Raw genomic sequence first — 12,714 nt, 5'->3', positions numbered from 1 at the left:
TGATTTGCATTTCCCTGATGATAAGGGATGTTGAACATTTTTTCATATGCCTGTTGGCCATTTGCATTTCCTCTTTGGAGAAATGTCTTTTGAGTTCTTCTGCCCATTTCTTTGACTGGATTGTTAATTTTGTTTTTGTTGAGCCCTGTGAGTTCTTTGTATCTTTGTGATCAGTCCCTTATCAGTTGAATGGAGTGCAAAGTTTTTTTCCCAATCAGTGGGGTGTCTCTCTGTTTTGGTTAATGTCTCTTTGGCTGTACAGAAGCTTTTCAGTTTGATGTAACCCCAGGTGTTTATCTTTGTCTTCGCTATCACTGCTTTGGGTGATGAGTCTTTAAAGATGTTTTTGAGATGTATGTCTTGCAATGTTTTACCTATATTTTCTTCTATATATTTTATGGTTTCAGGTCTTATGTCCAGTTCTTTTATCCATTTTGAGTTTATTTTTGTGCATGGTGAGATGTAGTGGTCTAGTTTCATTTTTTTGCATGTGGAGGTCCAGTTTTCCCTGCACCATTTATTGAACAAACTGCCCGTGTTCCATAGCATATTCTTTGCTCCTTTGTCAAAGATTAGTTGTTCATATAATTGTGGCTTTACTTCTGGCTCTCTATTCAGTTCCATTGGTCTGTGTGCCTGTTTTGGTTCCAGTACCAAACTGTTTTAATTATTATGGCTTTGTAGTATAGCTTGAAGTTTGGAAGTGTGATACCTCCTTTCTCCTTTGTTTTCATCAGTAGGGCTTTGGCAATTCGTGGTTTTTTGTGGTTCCATATGAATTTCATCAGTATTTGTTCTATTTCTTTGAAGAATGTCATTGGAATTTTTATTGGAATAGCATTGAATCTGTATATTGCTTTTGGGAGGATGGCCATTTTAATAATGTTGATTCTTCCAATCCATGAGGAGGGGATATCTTTCCATTTCTTTGTGTCTTCTTCAATTTCTTTTAACAGTGTTTTATAACTTTTTTTGTATAGGTCTTTCACCTCTTTTGTTAGGTTTATTCCCAAGTATTTGAATTTTTTGGTTTCAATTATAAAAGGGATGGTTTTCTTGATTTCTTCTTCTTCCGACTGACTGTGTATAGGAAGGCTACTGATTTTTGTGTGTGGATTTTGTATCCTGCTCCTTTACTGAACTGGTTGATTTTTTTTAAAATATTTATTTATTTGTGCACACAAGAGCTGGGGTACAGGCTAAAGATGTGGGGGGTGAGAGGATTCACCAGAGACAGAGTGGGAAGCAGAACAGGCAGACTGACTGAAATACACTGCTGGGGGGAGCAGCCGGGCGAGACAGGAGAGGTCTGCCTCGCCATGTGGGTTTCTCCCTGGCAGAGACTGCGGATTGCTTCATACTGTGGTGCTTAACCCCTTGCGCCACCAGGGAGGCTCATGGTTGATTATATTGAGTAGTTTTTTTTTGTGGAGTTTTTAGGGTTCTCTATGTATATTATCATATCACCTGCAAATAGTGATAGTTTTACTTCTTCTTTCCCTATCTGTACTCCTTGTATGTCTTTCTCTTGTCTTATTGCCCTGGCTAGGACCTCCAGTATTATATTGAAGAGCAGTGGTGAGAGAGGACATACTTATCTTGTTCCTGATCTTAAAGGAAAGGCCTCCAGCTTTTTGCCATTGAGAATAATGTTGGCAGTGGGTTTGTTGTATATGTCTTTTATCATGTTAAGGTATGTTCTTCTATCCCAAGAATTTCAAGGGCCTTCATCATAAATGGATATTGGACTTTGTCGAATGCTTTCTCAGCATCTATTGATATGATCATATGGTTTTTATTTTTCTTTTTGTTGATGTGTTGGATTACACTTACTGATTTTCGTATGCTGAACCATTCTTGTGCCCTTGGGATGAATCCCACTTGATCGTGGTGTACTATCCCTTTGATGCATTGTTGGATTCTATTGGCAAGGATTTTGTTGAGGATTTTTGCATCAGTGTTCATTAGGGAGATTGGCCTGTAATTTTCTTTTTTTGTGCTGTCTTTGTTTGGTTTTGGTATTAGAGTAATGTTGGCTTTGTAGAACATATTTGGTAGTATTCCTTCTTTTTCAATTTTTTGAAAGAGTTTGTGTAACATAGGCACTAATTCACTGCTGAATATTTGGTAGAATTCATTTGTGAAGCCATCTGGGCCTGGGCTTTTGTTTATGGGGAGTGCTTCGATTATTGCCTCAATTTCGCTGCTTGTAATTGGTCTGTTTAGTTGCTCTATTCCTTCTTTGTCCAGCTTTGGATGATTATATCATTCTAGGAATTTGTCCATCTCTTCTAGGTTGCTGAATTTGTTTGCATATAAGTGTTCATAGTAATCTCCGATTATCCTTTTGATTTCTACTGAGTCTGTAGTGATTTCTTCTCTTTCATTTGTAAACCTATTTATATGTGTTTTCTCCCATTTTTTCTTTGTGAGCCTGGCTAGAGGTTTGTCTATTTTGTTTATTTTTTCAAAGAACCAACTTTTGGTTTCATTGATCTTTTGGATTGTTTTTTTTAATTTCCAATTTGTTTATTTCTGCTTCGATTTTTATTATTTCCTTTCTTCTACTGCATTTAGGGGTTTTTTTGGTTGTTTTTTCTAGCTCTTTGAGATGTGAGATTAGGTTGTTTCTTTGAGTTCTTTCTTGTTTGTTGATGTGAGCCTGTATTGCTATATATTTTCCTCTTATTACTGCTTTTGCTGCATCCCATACATTCTGGAAAGTGGTGTCCTCCTTGTCGTTCAACTCAAAGTGTTTTTTAATTTCTTCTTTGATCCTCTCATTAGTCCAGTGGTCTTCCAGTACTGTGGATTTCAAGCTCCATAAAGTGGGAGGGTTCCTTGTTTTCTTTTCAAGATTTATTTCTAGCTTGATGACTTTATGATTGGAGAAGATAGTTGGAATGATTTTGATGTTCATGTATCTGTTGATGTTTGTCTTGTGGCCCAGTATGTGATCGATTCTGGAAAATGATCCATGTGCACTTGAGAAAAATGTGTACTCAGATTTTTTGGGGTGCAGTGTCCTATAGATGTCTGTTAAGCCCATGAGTTCTATGTCTTTATTTAGGGCTCTAGTGTCTTTATTTTTTGTCTCATTGATCTGTCCATTGGTGAGAATGGGGTATTGAAGTCTCCCACTATATATGTATTTTCTTTAATGTCTGCTTTCAGAGCTGATAATAATTGTCTAATATATTTTGGTGCCCCTTCATTTGGTGAGTATATGTTGATAAGTGTTATATCTTCCTGATATATTGCCCCCTTGATCATAATGTAGCGTCCGTCTATGTTTCTTTTTACCTTTTTTAATTTGAAGTCTATTTCATCTGATATAAGCATGGCTGTCCCTGCCTTCTTTTTTGGTCCATTTGCTTGTAGGATTGTTTTCCAACCTTTTACTTTCAATCTGTTTATCTTTTGTGGTTAAATGTGTTTCCTGAGACAGCAGAAGGTGGCATTTTGTTTTTTAATCCAGCCTGCTACTGTGTCTTTTTATTGATGAGTTTAATCCATTTACATTTAGAGTTAATAGATATATTGGCATCTGTGTTTGTCATTTTGTTTGTCTTTTTTGTGATTTTATTCCTTGCTTTATTCTGTTCTTCTTGTTCATTCCTCTGTTGGTTTTGGCTTTAGGACTTCTTGTAGAATTTTTTGGAGTGGGGGTTTAGTTGCAATGAATTTCTGGAGTTTCTGTTTGTCTGAGAAGGTCCATATTTTTTCTTCATAGAGGAAGGAGAACTTTGCAGGGTAAAGTATTCCTGGTTGCATTTGCTGTCCTGAAGTTTGCTGAATTATGTTACTTACTCCATTCTCTTCTTGACCATAATGTTTCTTCGGAGAAGTCTGAAGTTAACCTGTTTGGTTTTCCCTTCTAAGTTATCTGTTTCTTCCCCCTTGCCAGTTTCATTATATTTTCCTTGTCTTGGACTCTTGCAAGCTTTACTATTAGGTGTCTTGCTGTAGTTTTCTTTTCATTGTGGTAATTGGGAGTTCTTCTCGCTTCTTGTATGTCTATATTCATCTCCTATTTCATGCTTGGGAAGTTTTCTTCAATTATGTCCTTGAATAATTTCTCAGTTCCTTTGTCTTTCTCCTCACCTTCTGGAATGCCTATAACTCTTACATTTCCTCTCTTCATGGAGTCTGATAATTGTCTAAGAGTCTCCTCATACTGCTTCATTTGCACTTCTCTCTCCTTTTCTCTTTTGGCTCTTTATATTTCTGTATCTTTGATAGTACTGATCTGTTCTTCCATTTCATCGATTCTGTTTTCATTGCTTTTCCCAGAGCTCTTTATCTCCTCTAGTAATCTCTAGCATTTCTTTTCTTTCCTTTCTTAAGGTCTCAATTTCATTTTTCAGTTCAGTGATTATTTGTCTCAAATCATTTTTTTCCTTTTTTCTTTCTGCTTTTTAATCATGATGATCATTAATTCTCTATCTGATAGGCTGAGAAGTTCTTCCATGTCATTGTTGAGGTCTGGTGACCGTACTTCTTTTTGTGGTGTGTTCTCCTGTGGGCTTGCTTGGTTATTTATATTTTTTCTTCTCCCTGTTGTTTGCTTTCTAATTAGTTCTAGGCATTGGGACATTGTGCCACAGGTGTTGGCAGGCATCTCTTTGGAGTGCTCCTTAGGGGTGCCGGAAACTGTTTACCAGACTGAGACCAGCACTGGTAGACCAAAACTCCACCAGGGTGTTGATGATGTGTTGCTGGGTGCTGTCCCTTACAGTTAGTTTCCTCTCTCTGTATTTACTCAGTTCCAACAGGGAATCAGCTAGTTGGTGATTTTGTTATGGTCAGGAGGTGGCGCCAGAGATCCGAACTTGCTGACCCATGCTTTTTCTCAGTGGTTCTCTGAGAAACAGAGGGCAGGTGCGGGGGAGCACCTCCACGCCCAACTCCCCCCAACCCCGTGGGTCCAGGGAAACAGAGTGGGAGTGGCATGGAGAGCCTCAATGGCATCAGGTGCTGTGTCTGCCCTGTACCCCACCATCGTGGGGATCCCATGCCCTGAATTTCGTGCCCCGGGTCTCAGTTCCGAAGCCCTTAGATCCAGGATGCAGGCTGTCCAGCTAAACATTTAAAGCACCGTCTACCAAGTACAGAGAATACAATATTTCATTCAAATCAATGACTAAAAATAAAAGACAAATCAATGTCTAATCATTCACACTTATGGCAAAAATTATAACAAAATCCATATGTAGTCTTACCTGTAGCTCCCAGTGGGTGTCCCTTTGAAATCAATCCACCACTAGGATTTATGACCCACTTTCCTCCGTAAGTATTGTCTCCTCTATCAACCAGTTTTCCACCTTGTCCTTTAGAAGGAAAAATAATATCCTCAATTATTAAAAGTAACAAACTGGGACAAATTATATTGGCTTTTTAAAACTTCCACTATAGCCAAGAATTTCTTGGAATAAACATTTTTTAACAGCTCAAATAAAGATCAAATTGATATAAGCACTTCCAAAATTTAGGTACACATATTGAGTATTAAAGGCTTATATTTTCAGAACATTTCCTGCCTGGAGCAGTTTCTACTGGTTCCTAAGAACTCTCTGGGTGAAGAAATTACATTTTACACAAAATAAGAAGATGATACTTAGTCAAAGACCTGAAGGGAATGAGGAAGCAAATCATATGGATATATGGAACAAAGATGCTGGGCTAGGAACAACCCTAGAGTATCTGAAGAAGGAGGGCAATATAATCACAGAAATGTAAAAGAGTCGGAGGAACAGAGGTCAAAGAGATGGGAGTAAGGAGTAAAGAGGACAGATCACAGTGAGATGAGCAGAGGAATGACACTGATTGCTATATTCTTTATCATTAAAGCTATAGCATAGAGAATAGACTGAAAGGAGACGAGGCAGAAGCTGGGAGACCAGTTATGAGACTACTACAATAATGTAAATGAGAACTGATGGTGCTCTGGACAAGGATAGTGGTAATAAACAGTGGTAATATAAAATCTATCTTGGGTATATTTTGAAGGTACACAGTCAATACGATGCAGAGATGGATCAATGAGGATTGTGAGAGAAAGAAAGGGGAAAAAAAACAGAATGATTCTACATGTTCCAGTGTGAACAAGTGAAAGATGGGGAAGACTAAAGGAGGAGGAAGTTTGGGAAATATCAGGAGTTTAATTTGGATTTAGGTTTGCGAAACTATGGAGATAAAATTATATCAGTGAAATTTACAAAGTTTATCTGCATCTTAACTAAGATAATACCTTCTGGACAGAGTCCCAGTGCTTCATAAGTAATGAGTTCATTGGAAGAAAAGCAATCATGAAGTTCTATTACATCAATATCAGTTGGTTTTAGGCCAGATTTCATATAGCACCTCCTGGCAGCTTCTTTACTCATATCAAATCCAACCTAAAGCCAAAACCATAAATAAATTAAGGGCATCAAAACTGCGACTTTTGGGGCCTCCCTGGTGGCACAAGAGGTTAAGATGCAGTAATGTGAAGCTATCATGCAGCTAGATGCAGAGTGGGTTCGGTCCCCAGCCAGGGAGGTGACCCACATGGTGCAGCAGACCTCTCCTGACTCGCCCACTGCTCCCCTCAGCAGTGTATTTCCATCAATCAGCCTGTTCTGTTCCCCACTCTGTCTCTGGTGAATCCTCTCACCCCTGTCCTGCACCTCTGGCCTGTACCCCAGTTCTTGTATGCATAAATAAATAAATCTTAAAAAAAAACTGTGACTTTTATTTAAGGATTGTAAGAGATTAATATGTATAACAAAATAGCTGAGAATTGACCGCAGATATTGACATCTCAGTTAATTCTATATTACAAAAAGCCCAAATGAAAGAATACACAGATTTATCAACTGATTATTAGATTCAGATAGTTTAAAAAATGAGGGGATGTATATGTGTGTATATATGTATATATATATAATCACCTTTTATTTATTTTTTTATTTTTTTAGTTTTAAACTTAATATTTTATTATAAGCTGTAAGGGATAGATAAACTGAAGACTACCTGTAATTCTTGATGTTATATCCATTTTGAATATTAATGGTTAGGAAGATTGAACTAATATTGATAAGACATCTATTTTTTTTTAAATAATAAATTTTATTTTTATATTCCCCCATACAATTGCAAACGCCCCATTCTAACCCCAATCCCTCCCCTCCCGCCCCTCACCCCCCAAAAAGTGTCTCTGGTTCATAGTTTTTTGTTGATTTTGATTTTCACTTTCTTATATTCATTTTCTTGGTCCCTTATTTAAGTTTTCTAGATTCCTGCTATGAGTGAGACCATCCGGTATTTTTCTTTTTCTTTTTGGCTTATTTAGCTGAGCATGATCCCTTCCAACGCCATCCATTTGCTGCAAATTGCATGTGTTTATCTTTTTTGAATGCTGAGTAATATTCCATGGTGTATATGTACCACATCTTCTTGATCCAGTCATCTATTTTTGGGCATTTGGGCTGTTTCCAAAGCTTAGCTATTGTAAATAGTGCTGCTATAAACATAGGGGTGCAGGTGTTCTTTGGAATTGATGTTTCTGTGTCCTTTGGGTAAATACCTAGGAGTGGAATTGCTGGATCATATGGAAGCTCTATGTTTAGTAGGTCCAGAAATCTCCACACAGCTCTCCATAGTGGTTGGACCAGTTTGCACTCCCACCAACAGTGCAGAAGAGTTCCTTTTTCTCCACACCCTCGCCAACATTTGTTGTTGCTAGTTTTTTTAATATGTGCCATTCTCACTGGTGTGAGATGGTATCTCATGGTAGTTTTTTGATTTGCATTTCCCTGATTACAAGTGATGTTGAACATTTTTTCATATGTCTGTTGGCCATTTGCATTTCCTCTTCAGAGAAGTTTCTTTTTAGCTCTTCTGCCCATTTTTTGACTGGATTATTTTCTTTGTTGTTGCTGAGTCTCATCAGCTCTTTGCAGATTTTTGTGATCAGTCCTTTATCATTAGTGTTGGGTGCAAAAATGTTCTCCCAGTTGGTGGGGTTTCTCTTTGTTTTTGTTATTGTCTCTTTTGCTGTGCAGAAGCTCTTTAATTTGATGTAGACCCAGCTGTTTATCTTTGCCTTCACTATCACTGCTTTGGGTGATGTGTCTGTAAAGATGTCTTTGATGTGCAAATCCCGTAGTGTTTCGCCTATATTTCCTTCTATGTATTTTATGGTTTCAGGTCTTATGTCTAGTTCTTTAATCCATTTTGAGTTGATTTTTGTGTATGGTGTGAGGTAGTGGTCAAGCTTCATTCTTTTGCATGTAGCGACCCAGTTTTCCCAGCACCATTTATTGAACAAACTTTCTTTGCTCCAATGCATAGTCTTTGCTCCTTTGTCAAACATTAGTTGACCATAAATCTGTGGGTTTATTTCTGGATTTTCTATTCGATTCCATTGGTCTGTATGTCTGTTCTTGTTCCAATACCATGCAGTTTTGATGATTATGGCTTTGTAGTATAGTTTGAAGTCTGGGAGTGTGATGCCTCCATTTCCTTCTTTTTTTTTCAGTAGAGCTTTGGCTATTCGGGGTTTTTGGTGATTCCATATGAATTTCATCAATAATTGTTCTATTTCTTTGAAGAATGACATTGAAATTTTGATTGAAATAGCATTGAATCTGTATATTGCTTTTGGTAGGATGGCCATTTTAATAATGTTTATTCTTCAATCCATGAGCAGGGGATGTCTTTCCATTTCTTTGTGTCTTCTTCTATTTCTTTTAACAGTGTTTTATAGTTTTCTTTGTATAGGTCCTTTACCTCTTTTGTTAGATTTATTCCCAAATATTTGATTTTTTTTGTTTCGATAATAAAAGGGATGGTTTTTTTGATTTCTTCTTCTTCAGATTTATTGTTTGTGTATAGGAAGGCTACTGACTTTTGCGTGTTGATTTTGTATCCTGCCACTTTACTGAATTGATTGATGAGTTGAATTAGTTTTTCTGTGGAGATTTTGGGGTTCTCTATGTATATTATCATATCATCTGCAAATAATAATAGTTTGACTTCTTCTTTTCCTATTTGGATTCCTTGGATGTCTTTCTCTTGTCTTATTGCTCTGGCTAGGACTTCCAGTATTATATTGAAAAGCAGTGGTGAGAGTGGACATCCTTGTCTTGTTCCAGATCTTAATGGAATTGCTTTCAGCTTTTCACCATTGAGAATGATACTGGCTGTTGGCTTGTCATAGATGGCCTTTATGATGTTGAGGTATGTTCCTTGTATCCCAAGAATTTCAAGGGCTTTTATCATGAATGGGTGTTGCACTTTGTCGAAAGCTTTCTCAGCATCTATTGATATCATCATATGGTTTTTATATTTCTTTTTGTTGATGTGTTGGATAACGTTGATTGATTTTCGGATGTTGAACCATCCTTGTGTCCCTGGAATGAATCCTACTTGGTCGTGGTGAATTATCTTATGGATACATTGTTGTATTCTGATAGCTAAAATTTTATTGAGGATTTTTGCATCAGTGTTCATTAGGGAGATTGGCCCGTAGTTTTCCTTTTTTGTGTTGTCCTTATTCGGTTTTGGCATTAGTGTAATATTGGCTTCATAGAACGTGTTTGGTATTGTCCCTTCCTTCTCAATTTTTTGGAAGAGTTTGTGAAGGATAGGCACTAATTCGTCTCTGAATGTTTGGTAGAATTCATTTGTAAATCCATCAGGTCCTGGGCTTTTGTTTTTGGGGAGGTTTTTGATTACCATTTCAATTTCGCTAATTGTAATTGGTCTGTATAGGTGTTCTATTTCTTCTTTATCTAGCTTTGGGTGATTGTAGAGTTGTAAGAATTTGTCCATCTCCTCTAGATTGTTGAACTTGTTTCCATATAACTGTTCATAGTAGTTACTGATTATTCTTTTTTTTTTTTTTAAATAGAGGCATGTTTTTATTTATTTATTTATTTGTTTGTTTGTTTGTTTTGTTTACACATGCACTGGGTACAGTCAGAAGCGCAGGAGGGTGAGAGAATTCACCGGAGCCAGAGCGGGGAGCAGAGCAGGCAGAAGGACCGAAGTACACTGCTGAGGGGAGCAGCGGGCGGCAGGAGAGGTCTGCGCGCCATGTGGGACCCTCCTCCTGTGGCTGGGGAGCAGCCGGGGATCGAACCGGCGCCACAGAGGCGCGGGCAGCTTCGCAACCCAGCGCTCAACCGCTGCGCCACCGGGGAGGCCCTGATTATTCTTTTGATTTCTGCTGTGTCCGTTGTGATTTCTCCTCTTTCATTTATGATCCTGTGTATTTGTGCTTTCTCCCTTTTTTCCTTTGTGAGCCTGGCTAGGGGTTTGTCTATTTTATTTATTTTTTCAAAGAACCAGCTCTTGGTTTCATTGATCTTTTGGATTGTTTTTTTAGTTTCAATTTCATTTATTTCTGCTTTGGTTTTATTATTTCTTTTCTTCTACTGGTTTTGGGGTTTTTTTGTTGTTCTTTTTCTAGATCTTTGAGCTTCGAGATTAGGTTGTTTCTTTGAGTTCTTTCTTGTTTCTTGATGTGAGCTTCTATTGCTATATATTTTCCTCTTATTACTGCTTTTGCTGCATCCCATACATTTAGGATATTGGTGTCCTCCTTGTCATTCAATTCAAAGAATTTTTTAATTTCTTCTTTGATCTCCTCGTTAGTCCAGTGGTCTTCCAGTAGTGTGGTTTTTAATCTCCATGAGGTAGGATAGTTCCTTGCCTTCTTTTTATGGTTTATTTCTAGTTTGATGCCTTCGTGGTCAGAAAAGATGGTTGGTATGATTTCAATCTTGGTGTATCTGTTGATGTTTGTCTTGTGTCCCAGTATGTGATCGATCCTGGAGAATGATCCGTGTGCGCTTGAGAAAAATGTGTACTCCATTTTTTTTGGGTTTAGTGTTCTATAGATGTCTGTTAAGCCCAAATGCTCTAGGTCCTTATTTAGAGCTTTAGTGTCTTTACTTATTTTTTGTCTTGTTGATCTATCCATTGTTGATAGTGGTGTGTTGAAGTCTCCCACTACGTATGTGTTTTCTCTGATGTCTGTTTTCAAAGATGACAATAGTTGTCTGATATATTTTGGTGCTCCTTCGTTTGGTGAATATATGTTAATGAGTGATATTTCTTCTTGAAGTATTGTCCCCTTGATCATAATGTAGTGACCGTTGGGGTCTCTTTATCTTTTTGAGTTTGAAACCTGTTTTATCTGATATAAGTATAGCTGTTCCTGCTTTCTTTTTTGGTCCGTTTGCTTGTAGGATTGTTTTCCATCCTTTAATTTTGAGTCTATTTTTATCTTTTGTAGCTAAATGTGTTTCCTGGAGACAGCAAAAGGTTGGGTTTTGTTTCTTAATCCAGGCTGCAACTCTCTGTCTTTTTATTGAAGAGTTTAGTCCATTTACATTTAGAGTTAATATTGATATGTTAGCATCTGTATTTGCCATTGTGTTTGTCTTTTCTTTGATTTTATTTATTTATTCTTTTAATAACTTTTTTTTTTTTTTGGTCTTCTTTCGTTGTTATTCGTCCCTCTGAGGTTCTGGCTTTAGGATTCCTTGTAGTATTTTTGGAGTGGGGGTTTAGTCGTAATGAAATTCCGGAGTTTCTCTTTGTCTGGGAAGGTCCTTATTCTTTCTTCATGGAGGAAAGAGAGCTTTGCGGGATAGAGTATTCTTGGTTGGCATCTGTTTTCTTAGAGTCTGTTAACTATGTCCCTCCACTCTCTCCTTGCCCGTAGTGTTTCTTCAGAGAAGTCTGATGTCAGCCTGATTGGTTTTCCTTTGAATGTTATCTGTTTCTTCCCTCTTGTCAGCTTCATTATTTTTTCCTTGTCCTGGATTGTTGGGAGCTTTACTATTATGTGTCTTGCTGTGTTATTCCTTTCGTCGTGGAAGTTTGGTGTTCTTCTTGCTTCTTGTATATCAATTTTCAGCTCCTTCTTCGCATTTGGGAAGTTCTCTTCAATTATCTCCTGGAATATTTTCTCTGTTCCTACATCTCTCTCCTCTCCTTCTGGGATTCCTATAACTCTTATATTTCCTTTCCTCATGGAGTCAGATAGTTCCCTAAGTCTTTCTTTGTTCTTTTTCCTTCGTACTTCTCTTTCCTTTTCTGTTTTGGTTCTTTTTATTTCTGTGTCTTCAAGAGTATTTATTCGTTCTTCCATTTCATCTATTCTGCTTTCATTGCTTTTCCCAGAATTCTTTAGTTCCTCCATTAATTCTTTGATCTCCTGCATTTCTTTTACTTCCCTCTTTAGGGACTCAATTTCATTCTTCTGACCATTGTTTTCCCTCTTTAGGGACTCAATTTCCTTCTTCTGATCATTGTTTTCCTTTATGACTTCTATCACTTTTTTAATCATGGCAATTTTAAATTCTCTTTCTGGAAGGCTCAGAAGTTCTTCCAAGTTGCTGTCGTTGCAATCTGGGGAGTGGTTTTCTTTTTGTGGTGTGCTTCTTTCCTGAGGAGTTGTTAGGTTGCGTGTGGTTCTTCTGCTCCCTACTGTCTGTTTTCTAATTTGTCGTATGCATTGGGACACTGTGTTGCTCGGACTGGCTGGCATCTTGGGTGAACTTCTCCGCTCCCCTCTGGCTCCTCCAGGAGCCATCTCTGGCTTCTGGAGGAGCTTTCCGCTGGTTTTAGGCAGTTTTTACTGAAGAAATGTCCCTGTTCTAAAATGGCGAAGCGGGATGCAGTCCCTGCGCCTCCGGTTTCAGGCACACTCTTCTGCGC

At 37.8% G+C, this 12,714-nt stretch overlaps 1 protein-coding gene across 1 annotated transcript in view; it reads right to left on the bottom strand.

Moving 5' to 3' along the window:
* Positions 1-12,714, bottom strand: part of SCP2 (sterol carrier protein 2) — a gene marked incomplete at its 3' end in the record, with an annotated part of 82,856 nt that overhangs the window by 38,648 nt on the left and 31,494 nt on the right. Inside the window, exons 9-10 of the mRNA XM_084242917.1 lie at positions 6,251-6,398; positions 5,223-5,330 (exon numbers count right to left, since the gene is read on the bottom strand). Coding sequence (XP_084099043.1) covers positions 5,223-5,330; positions 6,251-6,398 — 256 coding nt within the window. The remainder of the gene's footprint in view (positions 1-5,222; positions 5,331-6,250; positions 6,399-12,714) is intronic.

The sequence above is a fragment of the Talpa europaea genome, assembly GCF_964194135.1.
Source record: "Talpa europaea genome assembly, chromosome: 9".
NCBI lineage: Eukaryota > Metazoa > Chordata > Mammalia > Eulipotyphla > Talpidae > Talpa > Talpa europaea.
This window is presented reverse-complemented; position numbering and strand designations above follow the sequence as displayed.